At 24.8% G+C, this 17,175-nt stretch overlaps 4 protein-coding genes across 8 annotated transcripts; 2 read left to right on the forward strand and 2 right to left on the reverse strand.

Moving 5' to 3' along the window:
* Nucleotides 1-15: 15 nt before the first annotated feature.
* Nucleotides 16-5,432, forward strand: LOC132928485 (FAST kinase domain-containing protein 4). 2 transcript variants are annotated; one of them, XM_060993185.1, is made up of 9 exons: nt 16-300; nt 2,029-2,330; nt 2,613-2,831; nt 2,893-3,157; nt 3,392-3,522; nt 3,608-3,761; nt 4,009-4,077; nt 4,287-4,448; nt 5,074-5,432. In XM_060993185.1, exons 2-9 carry the CDS (start codon nt 2,055-2,057, stop codon nt 5,361-5,363), a joined length of 1,566 nt encoding a protein of 521 aa, XP_060849168.1. In that variant the 5' UTR covers nt 16-300; nt 2,029-2,054; the 3' UTR covers nt 5,364-5,432. The 2 variants fall into 2 exon arrangements, with proteins under 2 accessions (XP_060849168.1, XP_060849167.1); XM_060993184.1 differs by lacking the exon at nt 16-300 and adding an exon at nt 1,485-1,691.
* LOC132928488 (uncharacterized) lies at nt 5,419-7,224 on the reverse strand. The gene is made up of 4 exons (XM_060993189.1): nt 6,929-7,224; nt 6,333-6,586; nt 5,936-6,106; nt 5,419-5,619 (listed from the first exon to the last, which is right to left on the reverse strand). The coding sequence occupies exons 1-4, from the start codon at nt 7,056-7,058 to the stop codon at nt 5,428-5,430; spliced, it is 747 nt and encodes a 248-aa protein (XP_060849172.1). The 5' UTR covers nt 7,059-7,224; the 3' UTR covers nt 5,419-5,427.
* Nucleotides 7,225-9,020: 1,796 nt separating this feature from the next.
* Nucleotides 9,021-11,345, reverse strand: LOC132931070 (transmembrane protein 256-like). 4 transcript variants are annotated; one of them, XM_060997273.1, is made up of 5 exons: nt 11,083-11,343; nt 10,900-10,973; nt 9,991-10,150; nt 9,342-9,457; nt 9,021-9,273 (listed from the first exon to the last, which is right to left on the reverse strand). In XM_060997273.1, exons 2-5 carry the CDS (start codon nt 10,900-10,902, stop codon nt 9,130-9,132), a joined length of 423 nt encoding a protein of 140 aa, XP_060853256.1. In that variant the 5' UTR covers nt 10,903-10,973; nt 11,083-11,343; the 3' UTR covers nt 9,021-9,129. The 4 variants fall into 4 exon arrangements, with proteins under 4 accessions (XP_060853256.1, XP_060853255.1, XP_060853258.1 ...); XM_060997272.1 differs by having other exon boundaries at nt 10,900-10,999; XM_060997275.1 differs by lacking the exon at nt 10,900-10,973 and having other exon boundaries at nt 11,163-11,345.
* A 162-nt stretch (nt 11,346-11,507) lies between these two features.
* Nucleotides 11,508-15,534, forward strand: LOC132931068 (uncharacterized). Its single transcript, XM_060997269.1, has 8 exons — nt 11,508-12,016; nt 12,092-12,292; nt 12,363-12,562; nt 12,655-12,766; nt 12,844-13,071; nt 13,149-13,281; nt 14,133-14,997; nt 15,061-15,534. Exons 1-8 carry the CDS (start codon nt 11,954-11,956, stop codon nt 15,257-15,259), a joined length of 2,001 nt encoding a protein of 666 aa, XP_060853252.1. The 5' UTR covers nt 11,508-11,953; the 3' UTR covers nt 15,260-15,534.
* Nucleotides 15,535-17,175: the final 1,641 nt, after the last annotated feature.

The raw sequence follows: 17,175 nt of genomic DNA on the forward strand, positions 1-17,175 counted from the left end.
GTACAGTTGTTGATAAGCTACCGCACGGCCACGATTTAAGATCCACGAATTATATCTTAAATCGTGCTCACGGCCTTAAAAATTTAAATCATCAATCATGTATTCATGTATCATTTTATAGTATTCTAAAATAAAATTTTTAATAATTTATCATGAATTCACAATTTGTACTAATATTTAATAATTTAATAATTAATATGTCAAAGTATAAAATTTGTATTCATTGAATGATAAATATGGTTGAATTTATTATAACGGGTTAATTTAATTTGTAACTGAAAGACAAAACAAGTTGGTACAGTGAGTATTCCGTAATTCATACTTCACATAAATAAATATAATTATTAAAATATTGTCTTCAATAATATCTATCTGTAACAATACCGGCGGCAGCCCACAACATTATCGTAATTTGTAGTCAATGTGTTAAATATAAAATTGAATATGCCTACTTTAAGATAACCGTGGAACAACTAAAATCTAAATAGTAAATAAATAAGTTCCTAATTTAAATAATTTTGAAAATCAATTTGGTTTTATCATAAATTTCAAAGTGAAAAACTAAAATGACAAATGCATTAGGTCACACATAATTCACAGTTTATATATTTCGTATATTTTGAACATCTCACATAACTATACATTATGTTATAAATACAAATATACAATCAATATAACTATTATATTATATTTATAATTCATTGTAACTTCTATTTTTCAATCTTTTAGTTGATACCGATCAACGTATCCTTTAATGACCTTAACATCTTTCAATTCTTACTAGAGTTACAAGTTAAAAAGTTTATTTTTACAACTTTATAGATAACACTTAAAACGTTGTCTACCAGTTATGTGACACGTTTAATTAGTTACTTAGATGACTATTATTTATTATACATCTAATACATTTTTTGAATTTAAATGAATTCACATTATCTGTATGTATACTATAATAATAATTTTACACAATAACGAACGTACATCAAAATGTTAATGTAATGATTACTTATTATTTATTAGTAATCGTTTTTTAGACTGGCTGAGAATTATGAAACTTATATAATTATTAAAAATAACTTTGAGTTGTAAATAATTATAAAATTTTAAAACATATTAAGCACTAAAGCCCTACTTTATGCCTTATGGTAATATTATAAACAGTATTAACATTTGCTATTTGTGTAATAAAAAAATATAATTTTTGACTTTTTATCATAGTGCTATTGAAATATTTAGCTTTTTACCATGATATAGACAACATTTTACCTCATAACTATATATCTATTATATATAGATTTATTATTTTGATTTACTTTTTACCAAAAAAATTTTCCAGTTAACAAAATAACAGAATAAAAAATAAAATATTTGCCAGCTGCTTAATGTTTTTGAAAACTATGAAACATGGTTGCTATCTCTTTGGTCGACGGTGTTATCGTCTTATCAGCTATCAATACAAGCATAATTTAATCACATGAACCTATAAACTAACCCTTGTGTAGTTGAATTTTAATTTTAATAACTATAATATCCTAATTTAACTATTAGCGCGAGTTTTTTTTCTTATTTCACAATAATTGTAATATAGGTACATCTAATTATAATTTGTAAAAAAACAATTCACTTGTATATATTGTACATAATATTGAACTAAAAACACATGCAAATTCATATTTTGTGAAGAAAAAATTGTGAGTTTCATAAAAATAAAAAATCAATATTACTATTTAATATAGTTAAAAATTATAAATAATCTTCGTTTTCTGCCTTTTAAAATTATAACTTGGAATGCTTGTTGATGAATTTAAGTTCGTAAAATATTAAAATGTAATGTAGCAATCAATAAATTGATTTGTACTAATTATCTGCAATTTAACAAAAAATGATTATCTATAATAGTAAAACTTATAATTTAAATACTATGTTATTATTATTTTGCTGTTATAAGTATTTTTTTTTAAATATTTTTAGTCCTTTTTTTAATAAATTATAATAACCATCTAAAGCAAAATCATACTTAATTTTCAGGTGATCACTTCAATTCAATATACATTATGATGAGGTGGTCAAGAATGCCAAGACACTTTATGTCTGTTGTACGAATGCAGTCTTCCAGTATAACTACTACCAAACTAGTTCGTCTTGATGAATCAAAAGTTAACAATAATATTGTAGCAGCAGCTTTTGAATCATTAAAAGAAATTGATAATGTTAAATCAAAAAAATCATCCTTCTATATTATTAATAATAAAATTGATAATGCTACCACAGTCGAAGAAATATTGGCAATATCTGAAATAGGATTTGTTTCTAAACAACATGCGCTAAAAGTAAATATAACATTCATGAATTTTTGTATATTATAAGGTGTTCATAATAATTTGTATGATTTTATTTATTGTATAAGTTTATGGTTTTGTACAGAAAAAAGTATCTTTTTACATTTATATTTAATTTATCAGATGTTGACATTTTATAATTTACTCAGTATCTGAGTATAACCAAAATAAACTTATTTTATACTTGAAATGTCAATTAAAATTTAGTTTTTGATTTATAATATGCTTAATACTCTATTTTGATAACCTAACATTATTTCATTCTGTTAATAGGCTGTATCTACTTTAGCTGAATGGGCTAGTTCTGGTCGAGTAAAATTATCTGAATTTGAAACTGATATAAGATTTCTAAAGTTATGCAGAATGTTGGGGAAAGAAAACACAAAAGAAAAAGAATATTTGTTTAGTGATCTGTCTACAGTCCTTGGCATTACAGGAGATGATGAAGCTGCTAAATTAATCTCTTCAATTAGTTTGCCACAAATGGTCAAAGTAAATATTTATAGAATAATTTAAATGAAAAAATAATTATTTATAACTAATAAATTTAAAGGTATTATCCACTATTGGTGCTAAGAAAAAACGTTCAACAACTTTATTGCGATCACTAGCATTTAATATTGGAAGATGTTCTGAAAAGATGGATATTAAACAATGCGCTGATGTGCTTTATGCTTTAGCTATACTTAATTTTCCTGATGAAGTACTTTTAGAAAAAGTGAATGCAGATATACGTAGTAATATGTCTACAACTGATCGGCTTTCGGTTATTGGATCTATAGTAACAAGTATTGGAATTTTACGATACCGAGATCCAGGTAATTTTGATAATACAATACTATATTTTAAAACTATAATAGTTAAAATATAACATTGATAGTTACATTTTTTATTTCATTATAAATATGTTATATGAAATTATCTACAGCATTATAAGTTTTAAATGTTGTAGAATATACATTATATATGTATATATGTTGTACATTTTTTTTTCAACACTCATGTCTTTTATGTTTTTAGTTAAAACAATTAAATTAAATTTATTTTTATAGATTTACTGGAATCCTTATCAACATGGTTGGAAAAACACATACATGAATGTAAACAGCATATACTAATTTCATATTTATTAACATTAGCATATGTTAATTACAAGCCTAATAATATGGATAACATAATTCAAGTAATTCTTTGTTGATTTTATAGGTCATTAATGGTATAGCCGTACAGGTATAATTTTTATATTAATTAATCAAGATTATTTTTAGGTGTTCAAAAGTACAAAGCAATATCAAGATGTTGGCAATTTAAACACATGGCTAGATGTTATTTGGAGCTTAGTAGTATTAGAAAAAGCAGACAATGAACATTTAGCTTCGGTTTTATCACCTGATTTTATTTCTAACCTTATGAAACTAAAAGGTAAATAAAACGAGGATAATTCACTATTAATATTGCCTTATGGCCAAATATTGAGATAGAATATATTTAAACCCTAAATATTAATAATAATAGTTAAACTTCATACAGATATTTTATGTAATAAAACAATATTTAAAAACATTTAACCCAAAATAATCAGTGTTGTAAATATTTGTATAATAGTTAAAAATGATAAAATTACCTATGGATATTTATTATTTAATAAAAATGTATTTTATGTTTTTAGGTAACAGAGTTGTATCGATAAAATTACTCAATATAAATGGATATGCTAAAACCAAATTAGATTATAAAGGTATTATGAGTTCAGTATTTAAATTTTAATAGTATTCAAGGTTATTTTAAAAAATAATATAAGATTAAATAATTGTTTTTTAATAGGATGTAATATTTTTAAATTCAAAACTCTTTAGTTTCAACTAAAGCTAATGAGTATTAAAAAAAAATTGTTTTAAATTGAAAATAAATATAAACTAATAACAATTTGCTTTGTTTAAAATATAGGACCATTACTAGATTTGAATTTTGAGTTTTTAAAATTTGAACTAGCGAGATCAAAAGACAAACAAGTCTTAATGACAACATTGATAGACTCTTTATCAATCATGTTTCCATCAGAAAATTTTGTGAGAACTGATGTTAAAACTGATTTTGGGTTTATTATTGGTAAGTTTTTGAATTTTTAACTTCAAATCTATAATTTTTTATGGAATATCTAAGTCGGAACTTACCTATTTATAGACAATTATTTCTTATGATAAATTATATTTGTATTGTTGACTAATTCTACTCAAATTTATGGTGATGTTAAACAAAATTAAAATAAATAGTGATAATATATTATATTGATCAAATAAATATAATTGATTTAAAATAGACTTTCACAATATCTATTTAAATAGTAATAAACAGTAAACCAACCATTAAAAATAGATAAAAATATATAAGTATACTATTTATTTCTATTTCTCTGCTTAATGCCAATGTGTTAAGACAATATTCTTTTTAAAAATGATTAGTATTATTTTTTTAAGATAGAAAAAAACATAATATAAATAATAATAATAAAAAAAAATGTAACAATGTGATACCTTTTGAGATTTTTTAATTTTACTTAATTTATTTTTTTTTTTTTTTTTTTGCATAATATATCTTTTATTATGTATTATGTTTACTTATTATATTAAAAAATATTAAGCATAATTTTAATGATAAATACTGTAATAGGTCTGTTTGCAAATTATAAGCTCTCAATAATATATGGTAATCAAACTATAATTTGTTCTTTTAGATGCAGAATGTGCTGTTGATTCAAAATTAAACCCTATACCACTTGATAGTTCCAAGATGAAAAATCCAGAAACACATTTAATAGCTTTTATGTTGACTGGATTTCATGATACCTGCCGTGGCTGTCACAATGAACCTAATGGAATTTCAGCACTTAACACGCGGCTAGTTCGCTCTCTTGGCTACAAGGTACTAGCTGTTCCCTACACAGAACTAAGCACTCGAGATACATTAGTCAACAGTGTTCAATACCTAAAAGAAAGTCTTAAAAATTTGTTAAGTGAGCCCTAGTATAAATAGTTCTGTATTTGTATGTTTTATTGTTTGTATCTTAATTAAATTGATATATTTAAAATCACATGTTTTTATTGTTACGTTTTTTACATCTAAAATATAAAAAACTTAATTCGTATGCATCAGGGTTCGACCCGGCTGAATTACACAACATTCTTGAATACCACAAACAAAGGTTTTCCAATTTTGATATTCGAGATTTACATATCAAAGCTCCGTGTGATGAATGTTGATGAGAATCAATAAGTAATACCTATTTAAATACAATATTTTTATTAACAGAATTTTATATTAATATTATCCATTTAAAAAATGTCAAATTATTGGAAAATAATTAAGTATTGAATATAGTCTGCTTGTTGACCTAAATGCATTAAAAGCAAATTTATCAACAACAGCTTTAAAGTTTAAATTAATTTATCATAGTCATTTTTAAAATCTAAGTTTATTAATAATAAATAACAATAATATAGATTGAATATAGACAGCTTAACAAACAATTTTAATTCTTAAAGTAATAAAGTATATAATTAAATAAATTTTAAAACAAAATGTAATTGAATACTTACTGAGTTTGTGTCCAATTGTATTACTATTAAAATTGCTTTGTTGTGAGCAATAAGAATTATGTAAAGATTGTTTGGTTGACAACACGGAGGGTTTGTATACCATTCTATTATATACCGGTTCATCTCTGCATACAAATTAATTTCCATGTTGTTAAAATAAACTGAACTTTTCTGAAATGAGCAATACATAAATCTTTAATTGGGTAACACGGCTACATTCTTCAATAATGGTTTGAAAAATGTATAATTCCAAGTTTCATAAATAATCAACCATATAATGAATCAACAATAAGCTAATGGTTCCTCAAAGTGATTTCTGATTGATGCGTTAAATTTTAGTGAATCATTACAAGAATCGATTTTTTATGAAACCTGGCATAAATGTTTTTATTTTAACCCATTCAGCCATGGTTCCCAGTGCTGATTCTCCTGCTTTCATTGCTTCTGGCACAGTTAAGTTTGTATTTTGCGATGAGCAACTGTTTTTGAACAAATTTTGGTGGATTGCATTACCGTTTAGTATTGCGTCTGAGAACAATTCAGTGAGACTGTCTTTGGCCGATGAGGTGAACAAACAATTGACACGAATGTTTGATTTATTTATGTTTGTAGCCATGAGTAGTGCTATAATAGTACACGCATTACTCCCTTCTATGGATAGATAAATTGTAAGTTTGTTAAACGTTTATTGTAAATTTATAAATAACAATACAAATATTTCCGAATTTAATACCTATCTATTTTCATACATAAATATATAAGTTCAATATTATAAAAACTGTTCAGTAATTTAAACATTTTTTATGCATGGAAATTGTTATGATGGAGAAGCGCAAAAATAAATCTGTGAGTTGTGACCCCCCATGTTATATACTAACATTTAACACATCTAGATTTAATAACTCAAGCTTAATATTTATTATAATATCTGCTATTCTTTTTTAGAATTGTCATTATTTTTAAATGGTTAATATGTATTACACAATACTGTACTTGAATTGTTATTTCCCAGTCTTGATTGTGAAAATGTAGCGGGGTACCACATGATGTGTATGCCATGTTTGTTTACAAATTTAAAATTTTCCGAATTTTCTGTGTTGTATTGACATACACCATATGTCATTTTAGTGTTTAACGATTTTGATAAAAGTTTTCTGTAAATTTATTATTTAGAGTGTTTTGTTTATTTGTTTTAAGTATTATTTTATACTTTTGTGTAGTCAATAGAAATATTGAATGATAGATTAAATAAACACACTGTGTAATTGTAATTAATTAATTTGTTGGTTTAAGATAATTGGAACTAAAACAATATAAATAAACGATTTAAAATTGTACATGTTCCTTAAATTTCAGTTGACGATTTAACTGATGTGGGGGGGGGCCGAGGGGATGAGTATTTACCGTCCGGGGTCCCTATTCGAAAACGATATATTGACTCTCCAGGCTCAGAAACCACAAATTATTTTAGGATTATTAAATCGTTTAACACAACAGTCGAGTTTATTCTCAATTATGTAATGTTCTTCAAAAAAATTTCAATGTTTTTGGCAATATGTACCAGAAAATAATATTATTATGTACATCAACTAATGTTAATGCAAAATGTTTGCAAATCCACAATCCAGTATAGGATAGGTACCCCCATACCCGTATTTTGTCAACCAATATTATGATTTAAGACAATAACTGATATATGACATCATAAATTCATAACATATATTATAGTTAACAGCAATACAATATTATAATAGTACGAGTTCAGATTAAATTAAACAATGATTAAATGTTTCATTATTTTAATCTGAGGTACGTGTTTCAGTGTTTGACAGTATAATTTACACTGCAATGCTTTAATATATACGTGTCACGTCTAATTGAGTCTATACAGAAATGACAAAATAGAATAAATCTATAGAATTTATTTCGCTATGTACTATTTAGACCTATACAGCCTACAGATTAAGTTAACTATTTAACAGCATTTGCATTGCATTCCAGTGTGTAACTAGAATTTAATAGTAAATCATAGAAAACCTAACTCGAAAATAAACCATTCCCCCTCGTCATTTCTGAAATAAAACTCAATAATAAAATAACAAAAAGTATTAACTATTAAGTGTTAAGTAACATGTATATTTTATACATCTTTATGACATTTATATGCTTATATTTAGATGAAAACATTGAAAACGTTTATATAAATAATATTATTATCTATAATTATCTTTCAATATTTATTAATTATACTAATTATAGCCAGATCATTGAATCTGTTTGGGTCACAGACCACAGTTGACCTGATGTGAAATGTGAATTTTGATTCTTCATAATCCTTATACATTAAGTGATAGATAATCTAATATAATATACATATTAATTATTTTACACGTTTAACCCATAACAATTTTTTTTTTATGTGAGGATTTTTATTTTAACCAGTAAGAGGAGAAAATTAAAACTATAAAGACAATTAAAATTGTCTGTGGGGACTAATCCCCACTATCCACCTTCATAACGCTGATCACTTCTTTAAGTTATTTATTTTATTTCTTTATGTATAAACTAATTACATTAATAGAATATTCTTGACATCATTTTTTTTTTTTTAATGTATTATTATGTGGACGTAACATGTCAAAATAATGCCCAGTCATCCATAATTAACATATAAGACTGATACTCTGATTGCATTGATAAAACCAATTTTCTTAAAAGTTTGGATTTAGGATATAAAATTGTAATCAATTAAAGCTTATACCTAGCTGTACTACTGTTAGTACTATTGCATTCTTTATATTTTGTAAGGTTAAAAGTATTTAAAAAAATTTAATCGTAGTTTATCCAAATCTATTATTTTAGGTTTGTGTCTGCACCAATTAAGATATTTTTCATTAGTTCATACTTACATAAATATGTTAGAAAATGAAAATAATGCATCATATTAAATATACTACCAGTCCTATTTAGTTCACCGAACTTGCTGTAATCAAATTTGTTGTACTAAATTTAAGCCAGTTATTTCTATATAAATATATTATTTTAAATTTAAATAAGTACAAACAACAAAAAAAATACACCCATGGATCAATCATTATTAACTATATTACACAATATTTTTATCAAATGTATATTTCTTTATTAACTATATATCCAAATGAAAATAATAATACATTTATTTATTTATTTATTTTTTAAAGTATCATTGACATCCAAGCAGCAATTAATAACATACCCCCAGTGGGTGTATATTTATTGAATGTTTTATCTGCAGTCAGTCCGTTGTAGTAGCATGTACCACAAAATATTAAAGTTCCACTAATAAACAGTGCTCCAGTCTGAAATTAATAACATTTTAATAACGCATAACATATTCAAAACTTAAAAACATTCAAATTAAACTTACAACTCTAGGAAAACGACAAAATGGTACACCTAATAATGCAAAAGTATGGTAAAAATGATACCGATTTGCTGTTTCAAAATTTCTAGCTTCTTCTGGATTAGCTTTATGAGACACAACTAAAAATATATACAATTTAAAAAAGTATTAGATACAATAGTTGCCAATATTCTACTCAAGTTAAGAAATACAGTCGGCGGCCAACTAGTACCCAAGACCATGATTAAACTGCACGGAAAGTGTATTAATGGTTGAGCTACTGGAAAGGACAAATGGGTGTTGCACTATTGCCATCAGATCTGACCCTTGTCAGATGACAACTGTAGCCACCGACTGAGTTTCTCAACTTGAGCAATTAAATATATTTTATTATATTTTTAAAATAATAATGTTGTTTAATTTTATTTATTTATTTTTAAGTTTAAGTACTTAAAAAAAAAAAATTATTTCAGAAATAATTATTAGTAGATATCTATTATCTAACATAAATACAGACAGGTAAGTAGACTGTCTATCAGTCTACATCACCAAAAAAGATGATTATTCATAGTTTAAATATGTAATTTTATCCAAATTGTTTTCATCATACCTATCAAAATATTAACAATTTACAATTTTAATAATGATAGTTTAAATTTTAGTTTTTACTTACCATGCGCACCATAAGCTCCTAATATAACAGCAGAAGCTCCTAAAAGGCCAGCCATTTTATAGAAATAAATATTTTTACCAAGCATTTGCAATAAATTGCGACTCTCCATCTTTATAATGTTTTGTTTTTCACTTGAACTTGCCACTCCCATCCAATTTAGCTACAAAATTATATCAATTATAAAATTATGTATAAAAACAAAATATTCAAATGCCCTTTAGCTTTGAACAAAAATTAATTTTATTTATCTTGGAACACAAAGGTCAAATAAAAAATTATTAATTTAAATGAAAAATAAATTAGGTATATTCAACAAGCATTTTTAGGTAAGAAAAATCAAATTTTATGAAATTTATAAATCAGTTAACAATTTTGTTGAATTGAAAAAAAAGAAAGTATATCATTTAGTTTCAATACAAAATGAATTCAACTGTTTTTAATCAACAGAAAAAAAAATGATCAACTAATGTTTAATTAATGTTTCCTGTATAAATAATAAACACAATGATTATTTTAATGTATGTCACTCATTATTCATAAAATTATCAACATTACTTAACCAAATTATATCTTTATTATTTACATGATCATTCTCATTTATTAAGCTTTAAATTATTTTAAATGATCAATACATTTTTAATGCAAAATGTCTGTATTTTTATAAATATAAAACAAATTTAAAGTGTAGTTGATTACAACTATTAAGATATTTTGAATATATAGTTTTCTCAATAACAAAAAAATGTATGCAGTTTAAGCGATAAAAAACAAATGAATTTATATGTAAGGTGGGAAAATTTCACAGTATCTAAGTATGTAAAACCAATAAAAATATTCTCAATAATAGACATTTCTTAAAATCAGAGTGAAAAGATCTCTTATGCATTAATTTCATCAATGTTTACTTGCCATTGAATTAAACCCTTGTACTGAGTTAGTAACGACTGGATTTGTATATGTAAGCCATTTAACAGCTCCTTGAACTGAATCAGAAATCATAATTTACAACCTGAGTAAACAATTAATGCTCGTTGAATCAATAATAATAATTTAATTTACAATTTTTTTTTTTTTTATATTTATTTAACTTACAAATCACAAATAAGAAGTTTGGAAGCAAAAGCAAAAAAATAGTTCTTGACAATCAAATTTGAGTTGACTTATAAACGTACTATAAAATCATACAAAATTGGCAATCAAAAAAACTGATAACGTAGTTGTGCCCTGTATATCAGTAATGCAAATATTTAATTTATTCTCAAACGATGGAAGGAGTTGTAGAACAACTAGCCACTAGAACACAATTAAATTAAATTCTTACATTCTATTTATTGTTTTTGTTATTATAAATTGTGTTTAGTTATTTTATTATCAAAGATTGTTTATCATTTTAAATATTTAGTCAAACAGTGGAACCAAAATAAAAAGTTACATTTATGAATTAAATAATTTAACTGTTTACAACCTGTTGGCTGATTTCGTATAGATAATAAAATGGAAAATATGAAATAACGAAATGTTCAAATGTCCAGTAAAATTATCTATAATTATTAATTATTAATTAAATATAAAAATAAATTACCATTTAACATTTAATATTTATTATAATGGGAACGGCTTTACTAGTTTGCATGTACAAACTTGCTAAATTCTAACCATACTGTCAATTGTAATAACGGAAAAGGGAAAAGTGAAATGCGAATTAGTTAAATAGGTACCCAATACCCATGTTTTGTAGAAATTAAACTTGAATACGGAACCACATGGTAATAAATAATAATAATATTGTCTATAGACTAAAGCACCATTATATTATTTTTGTTACACAACCGTTTTCCCAAAAAAAAGTTTAAAATTAACTTCTTATAGTATCTCGTTAGTCGTTAATCGTCATTCGTACATCAATTCATCTTATCTTTATTTTTATTGGTCATGTACATGTTGTAAGTTCGTTTATTGAACAATGGACATTAATAGTGTGCATCGCGCAGACTGGGAAAGAAGAAGAAAAATACGACTAGCCCAGGTAATTATACACGATAATCATATTATAACGTCCAACTTACTAAATTATATAAATATATGTAATAATAAATGGCAGGTTAGAGATCAATCTAAAGCATTAGCTAAAACAATACGCGACCGTGTCCATGGGGCTGCTGAAAGTCAGCAGGAACAACGCGAAACAGCAAGAAATATAACAGAACATAAATATAAATCGCTAGCATTGAACAAGTTGAAAAGTGATTTTAATTATTTGATACAAGATGTTGGCAATGGTTACTCCGTTGCATCAATTCAAGTAAGATAATAATAAATTACAAATCCAAATGAGTTTGACTTAGTTTCTTATTTTATTATATGACGTTTAGCATGATCCAAGTGTAGTTTTGGCCGAGAAACGATTGATAGATCGTTGTAAAGCAATATCAAGAGGTGCTGAAGCAGAAAAACGACAACAACGGATCCAAGAAGAACAACAGATGGACAAAGACATGAGAGATAGAAGAATACATTTCAATAAAACTGTTGAAAAAATTCGATCAAAACTAATTACAAGCGTACAAAATGTGTAAATACTAAATATTAATCTAATAATAAATATATTTTAGTTCTAAGTAATTATTAATTTATTTTAATAACAATTGTTATAAATGATTACAGTGATAATGATAATACTCATAAATGTAATATTAAAGAACACAATGAATGTTTCCTAATTCCAAGTCAAGTAACTCTGAATGAATCAAATATTAAGAACATGAATTGTAATAAAGTAATGAAAAAAAAAACCAAATATTTAATTTTAATTATTTAATTACAAATTTACTGATTAAAATTATTTTGTTGTAGAAATCTTCTAAACCTTGGTCAATGATTGTTAGTTCTAAAGAAAATCAACTTAAAAAATTACAACAAACAACCACATGTGATGAAAATAAAGAAAATGAAAAAAACATATCTAAATTTTCAAAGTTAGAAACAGATTTGAAAACTTACGAAACATTAGTCTTAGAATTAAATAAATTATCTGCTGAAGAACAAAACATAAGAAACAAATTATTTCCGTATAACTTGAAAGTAAGTTATTATAATATATTGTGTGCAATATATATAAATATACATTATGTTTAATTGTTTCATATTTATATTTTAAGGATGTACCTATAACATGTCAAAATAATGTACCTTCAGAGTCTCAAGAAAAAACTCAACCAAAAGAAATTAGTAGAAAAAAACAAATATCTAATGGAAAAACTAAGTTACATGAAACTAAAAAACAGATAACTGGTGAGTAGTATATAGCTATAACTAGTTATGACACATTTCAAAATGTCCTATTTAAGAGGCCGCAACACCTGCATGTGTTGTCTCCATCTTACAAGTACGTAACATAGCAAATTTATGCTCAGCAGATAACGTTTAGTTCCGTTAGATTAAAAATTAAAGTGAATCAACCTATTGAAGGACCCAAATGGGTCTGAACCAAATGGTGCCAAAGCTTTCTAAAGACATTTTGATATTGGAATGTATGTTGTTTATAATCTTTGCGCGAATGACTGAATGAACTGTATGAAAAATAATCTGTTTGGAAACCAGTTGTAAAAATGTGCGCTTTGTAATTTTAGTAAATGTGCACTAGCTAGAAACACTCAATTATATATTGATAAATTATTATTTGAATACTTTGTCTCATACAAGAGTTATCTCTAGTTGTGGGCTTCTTCGCATGGCTGCCAGCAAAAGGTATGGATAATGCACTCCGAGTACTTGACTCTAGGAAATATCACTTTATAATTCTATCAATCACCTAGCTTATATTTTGTTTGGACTAATACAGGAAAGTAAGTTTTTGGCAACAGCCAATTATCTGAAACAAAATTGATGATGTAAACCGATTTCATCAAGTGGTATGATCATGTATATAATATATAAATACAAATACATTTTTACCCATTACTAATATTCTTTACTCAAAATAATTGTATACCACAGTTGAAATTAATTAACTTCAAATTTAACATATCTATTTCAATAACCTACCCAAATTTAAGTTATACTCTCTTAACCTAAATAGCAAGTTCCCCTTTATTAATTTTGTGTTAATATATTAAAATATTTAGTTGTTTTTTATATTTTAGAAATAAGACTTAATGATTCAAATACGTCCACATCTATATGTATATCATCATCCACATCAACCAGTACGAGTTATGAGCAACCTACAAAAAAAACCATTCATTTTGAAAAAGAAAGCAAAAAGAAGATTCAACAACCAAGTACAAAGTTAAATTATAAAGAAAAATTTACTTCTGGAAAACCTTTGCAAAATATAAATAATACATTGCAACGAATAAAAAACAAAAAACAACTTCTGGTAAAGGAGATAACTGCTGGTAGTAGTATAAAAACTGGTGCTGAAATCAAAAAAAAGAAGACAGTTACTACAATTTCTAAAAATTCGCCTTTACACAAAAGAACTTGTGCTGGTGACGATTTACGAAAGGAAATTCCAGTGAATTATGCTCAACTTCCAGATTCATTTTACAATGGTCAACTTGATATATTGAAAGAACAGATATCAAAAAAAAATTTGGAATGTCTTAATCCCAAAAGCCATCCATCAATAAATGAAAATCTTATGTCATACATAAATGCATTATTAAAAATGTCACCTTCAGATGTAGATAACTTATCAATTTCGTCTTGTTCAAGCGTTAAATTGGAGGAAAGTATTTTACAGCAGTCAGAAAAAGATACAGAATATTACTGCAAAATGTTGAACTGTATATCAAAATGCTTAAATTTAGATATTTCTGATATAAATCAAGACACAGTGTTTAGTTCGCCCAAAAATATAAATTTATTAAATAGACTTCAACAATTAACAAATTATTATGTAGAAAAAACACATGAAATGAAAAATATCTGTGATGAACCTTCTCAAATTTTAAATGATAAATTAAATGAAAAAACTTTAGAGGCTGATGCTAATACTATTGAAGAGTGAGTTATAATTATTTGCTTATTATTATGTTGTAATCAATAATTGTTAAAATTTGTTTTTAGAAATAATTCTATCAATTTATCTTCCGACTCATCAGTTGATGGAGAATATATATTAGCAAATTTAAATAAACTATTACTACAAAAAGGGATTATTAATTCTGACAAAGAGTGGCCGGTATTCAAACATATTGATGATGATGATGATGATGATAGAAGTTTAACTGATCAACTTTTAGATATACATCCATGTAAATCATAATATGATAGGTGAAACATATTTTTAAATAACTGATAGTTTAAAAAAATGTTAAGGTAATTATTTTTATATTTTTTATCAATTTAAAATTGTTTATTTGTGGAACGTGTATTAATTTCTAAGCATACTAAACCAATTAATAATAAATGTGATCACAAATATTTTTAATTATTAACAATATTACTAACTACTGATTTAATTGTATTATATGTTTTAAAATATTACTCAAACGACAATTTTTTCAGTTGAAACTATGTGCCTAAAAATTTTTATATTCATATTTAAAATTATTACTTTTAAAATCTTTTAAATTGTAATTATTTTATCATAAGTATTTAATAAATGTATAATAATTACTTTTAAATTAAAATTTATTATTTAGAAATAATTTATTTTAGTGATTATCCTACACAATGATTTAAATGTTTATATTATTATATATTTATATTATACTTTCTTGCTTCACATTATGATTTGTAGCTGTATTCAAGATATTTTTCTGAATTCTTCTCCAATTTTATTTTTAATCATCAAGCATTTATTTTATATAATCATGGCTTCCTTTCCATAGAAACAAATTATCTTGGATTTGGCATTGTTGTAAAGGAAATTATTTAAAATCAAATGATTTATAATGTAAAATAATAAAAAAAATTGTTATATATTGTTATTACTATTATTATTATTATTATAAATACTTAACAATGAGTTAACAAAATATTTATCGCAATATAACAACATTATTGTTTGGAAATAAAATATGTTTAATTTATTTTTATTAGTTAGTCGTTTTAAAAATTGTTGTGCATTTCACAGGTAGTAACATTATGACATCAACATTTTTTTGAATAACTTTTAACTAACATTACTGAAAATAAACAGGTATTTAAAAGAACACAAAATACAAAAACTAAGTTATTTTATTTTAAAAGTGTATTCAATTCCAAGAAAAATAGTATCAATATTATATTTCTACACGCATTATACACATTACTTATTAGGAATTTACAAAAAAGAGGCATTTCCTCAATGGCAGTGATTTAATGCTATAATTACCTATTTTACACATGTAAAAGTTATCTATTTGATAAAAAAAATTTGTGTTATGCTACTTTTAGATAAATTTCCAATTATGTGAGTTTCTCTATAACGGATTCATTTTCTTTTTGAATGCATATATAAAGCTTTGATTATAATTGGGTACCAATTATTATACTTCTGTAATTATAAATAACAAATTTAATGTAAAAAATGTGCTGATAGAAGAACTACATAACTATATGTATTTTTCCGATAATATAGTGATATTGGATTAATATCAATCTAAAAAAATTTTAAAATATCATAACACTTCAATTTATACTTATAATATAGTTATGTTACATATATAATTATTAAGGGTCCGTCACACCAACATTTGTTTTCTCTGTCTATCCCACATAACATAAGAACAAAGATATTCCATATTTTCATTATTACGACTCTAGTTCAGTTTAGGGAAAAGGCACTAATTATATTATATAAAGAAGAATATTCCCTGAGTATTACTGACCTGATTGAATTTTAATATTTACATTTTTTACAAATATAAGCATGTTTTAGTTTAAAATAATGTTGATCATTTTTAATCATTAATAATTTAATCAAAAATGTAAATATTAACAATCTATCTTATTTTTATTTTAAAAAATAAATATATGAAGTGCCTTTGTCCTAAACTCAACCAAAGTCGTAATTGTGGAAATACGGAATATCTTTGTTCCTATATTATGTGGGAGATAAACAAAGAATACAAATTCTGGAGAAGAGTAGAGGCTCCGTAAGTGTTGTCATTTTTTAATTAATTGTTATATTGTGTTTTTACATAGGCGAGACATGCACTTATTAATGTTGTATCTGTTCGATGAATTAAGTTTAAT

Source organism: Rhopalosiphum padi, chromosome 4 (genome assembly GCF_020882245.1).
Source record: "Rhopalosiphum padi isolate XX-2018 chromosome 4, ASM2088224v1, whole genome shotgun sequence".
NCBI lineage: Eukaryota > Metazoa > Arthropoda > Insecta > Hemiptera > Aphididae > Rhopalosiphum > Rhopalosiphum padi.

Excerpts from the sequence above, each read along its gene's own strand:
- LOC132931070 (XM_060997272.1), bottom strand. The coding sequence starts at position 10,989 with ATGATTTCTGATTCAGTTCAAGGAGCTGTTAAATGGCTTACATATACA. Across the intron at positions 9,458-9,990 it reads AGGAGCTTATGGTGCGCATG|TTGTGTCTCATAAAGCTAAT; the intron begins GTAAGTAAAAAC and ends ATATATTTTTAG. Across the intron at positions 9,274-9,341 it reads TTTGTCGTTTTCCTAGAGTT|ACTGGAGCACTGTTTATTAG; the intron begins GTAAGTTTAATT and ends TATTAATTTCAG.
- LOC132928485 (XM_060993185.1), top strand. The coding sequence starts at position 2,055 with ATGATGAGGTGGTCAAGAATGCCAAGACACTTTATGTCTGTTGTACGA. Across the intron at positions 3,158-3,391 it reads TTTACGATACCGAGATCCAG|ATTTACTGGAATCCTTATCA; the intron begins GTAATTTTGATA and ends TTATTTTTATAG. Across the intron at positions 4,449-5,073 it reads TGATTTTGGGTTTATTATTG|ATGCAGAATGTGCTGTTGAT; the intron begins GTAAGTTTTTGA and ends TTGTTCTTTTAG.
- LOC132931068 (XM_060997269.1), top strand. The coding sequence starts at position 11,954 with ATGGACATTAATAGTGTGCATCGCGCAGACTGGGAAAGAAGAAGAAAA. Across the intron at positions 12,017-12,091 it reads GAAAAATACGACTAGCCCAG|GTTAGAGATCAATCTAAAGC; the intron begins GTAATTATACAC and ends AATAAATGGCAG. Across the intron at positions 14,998-15,060 it reads GATGCTAATACTATTGAAGA|AAATAATTCTATCAATTTAT; the intron begins GTGAGTTATAAT and ends ATTTGTTTTTAG.
- LOC132928488 (XM_060993189.1), bottom strand. The coding sequence starts at position 7,058 with ATGACATATGGTGTATGTCAATACAACACAGAAAATTCGGAAAATTTT. Across the intron at positions 6,587-6,928 it reads ACTGGGAAATAACAATTCAA|AAGGGAGTAATGCGTGTACT; the intron begins GTACAGTATTGT and ends ATCTATCCATAG. Across the intron at positions 6,107-6,332 it reads TGGGAACCATGGCTGAATGG|AAAAGTTCAGTTTATTTTAA; the intron begins GTTAAAATAAAA and ends TGCTCATTTCAG.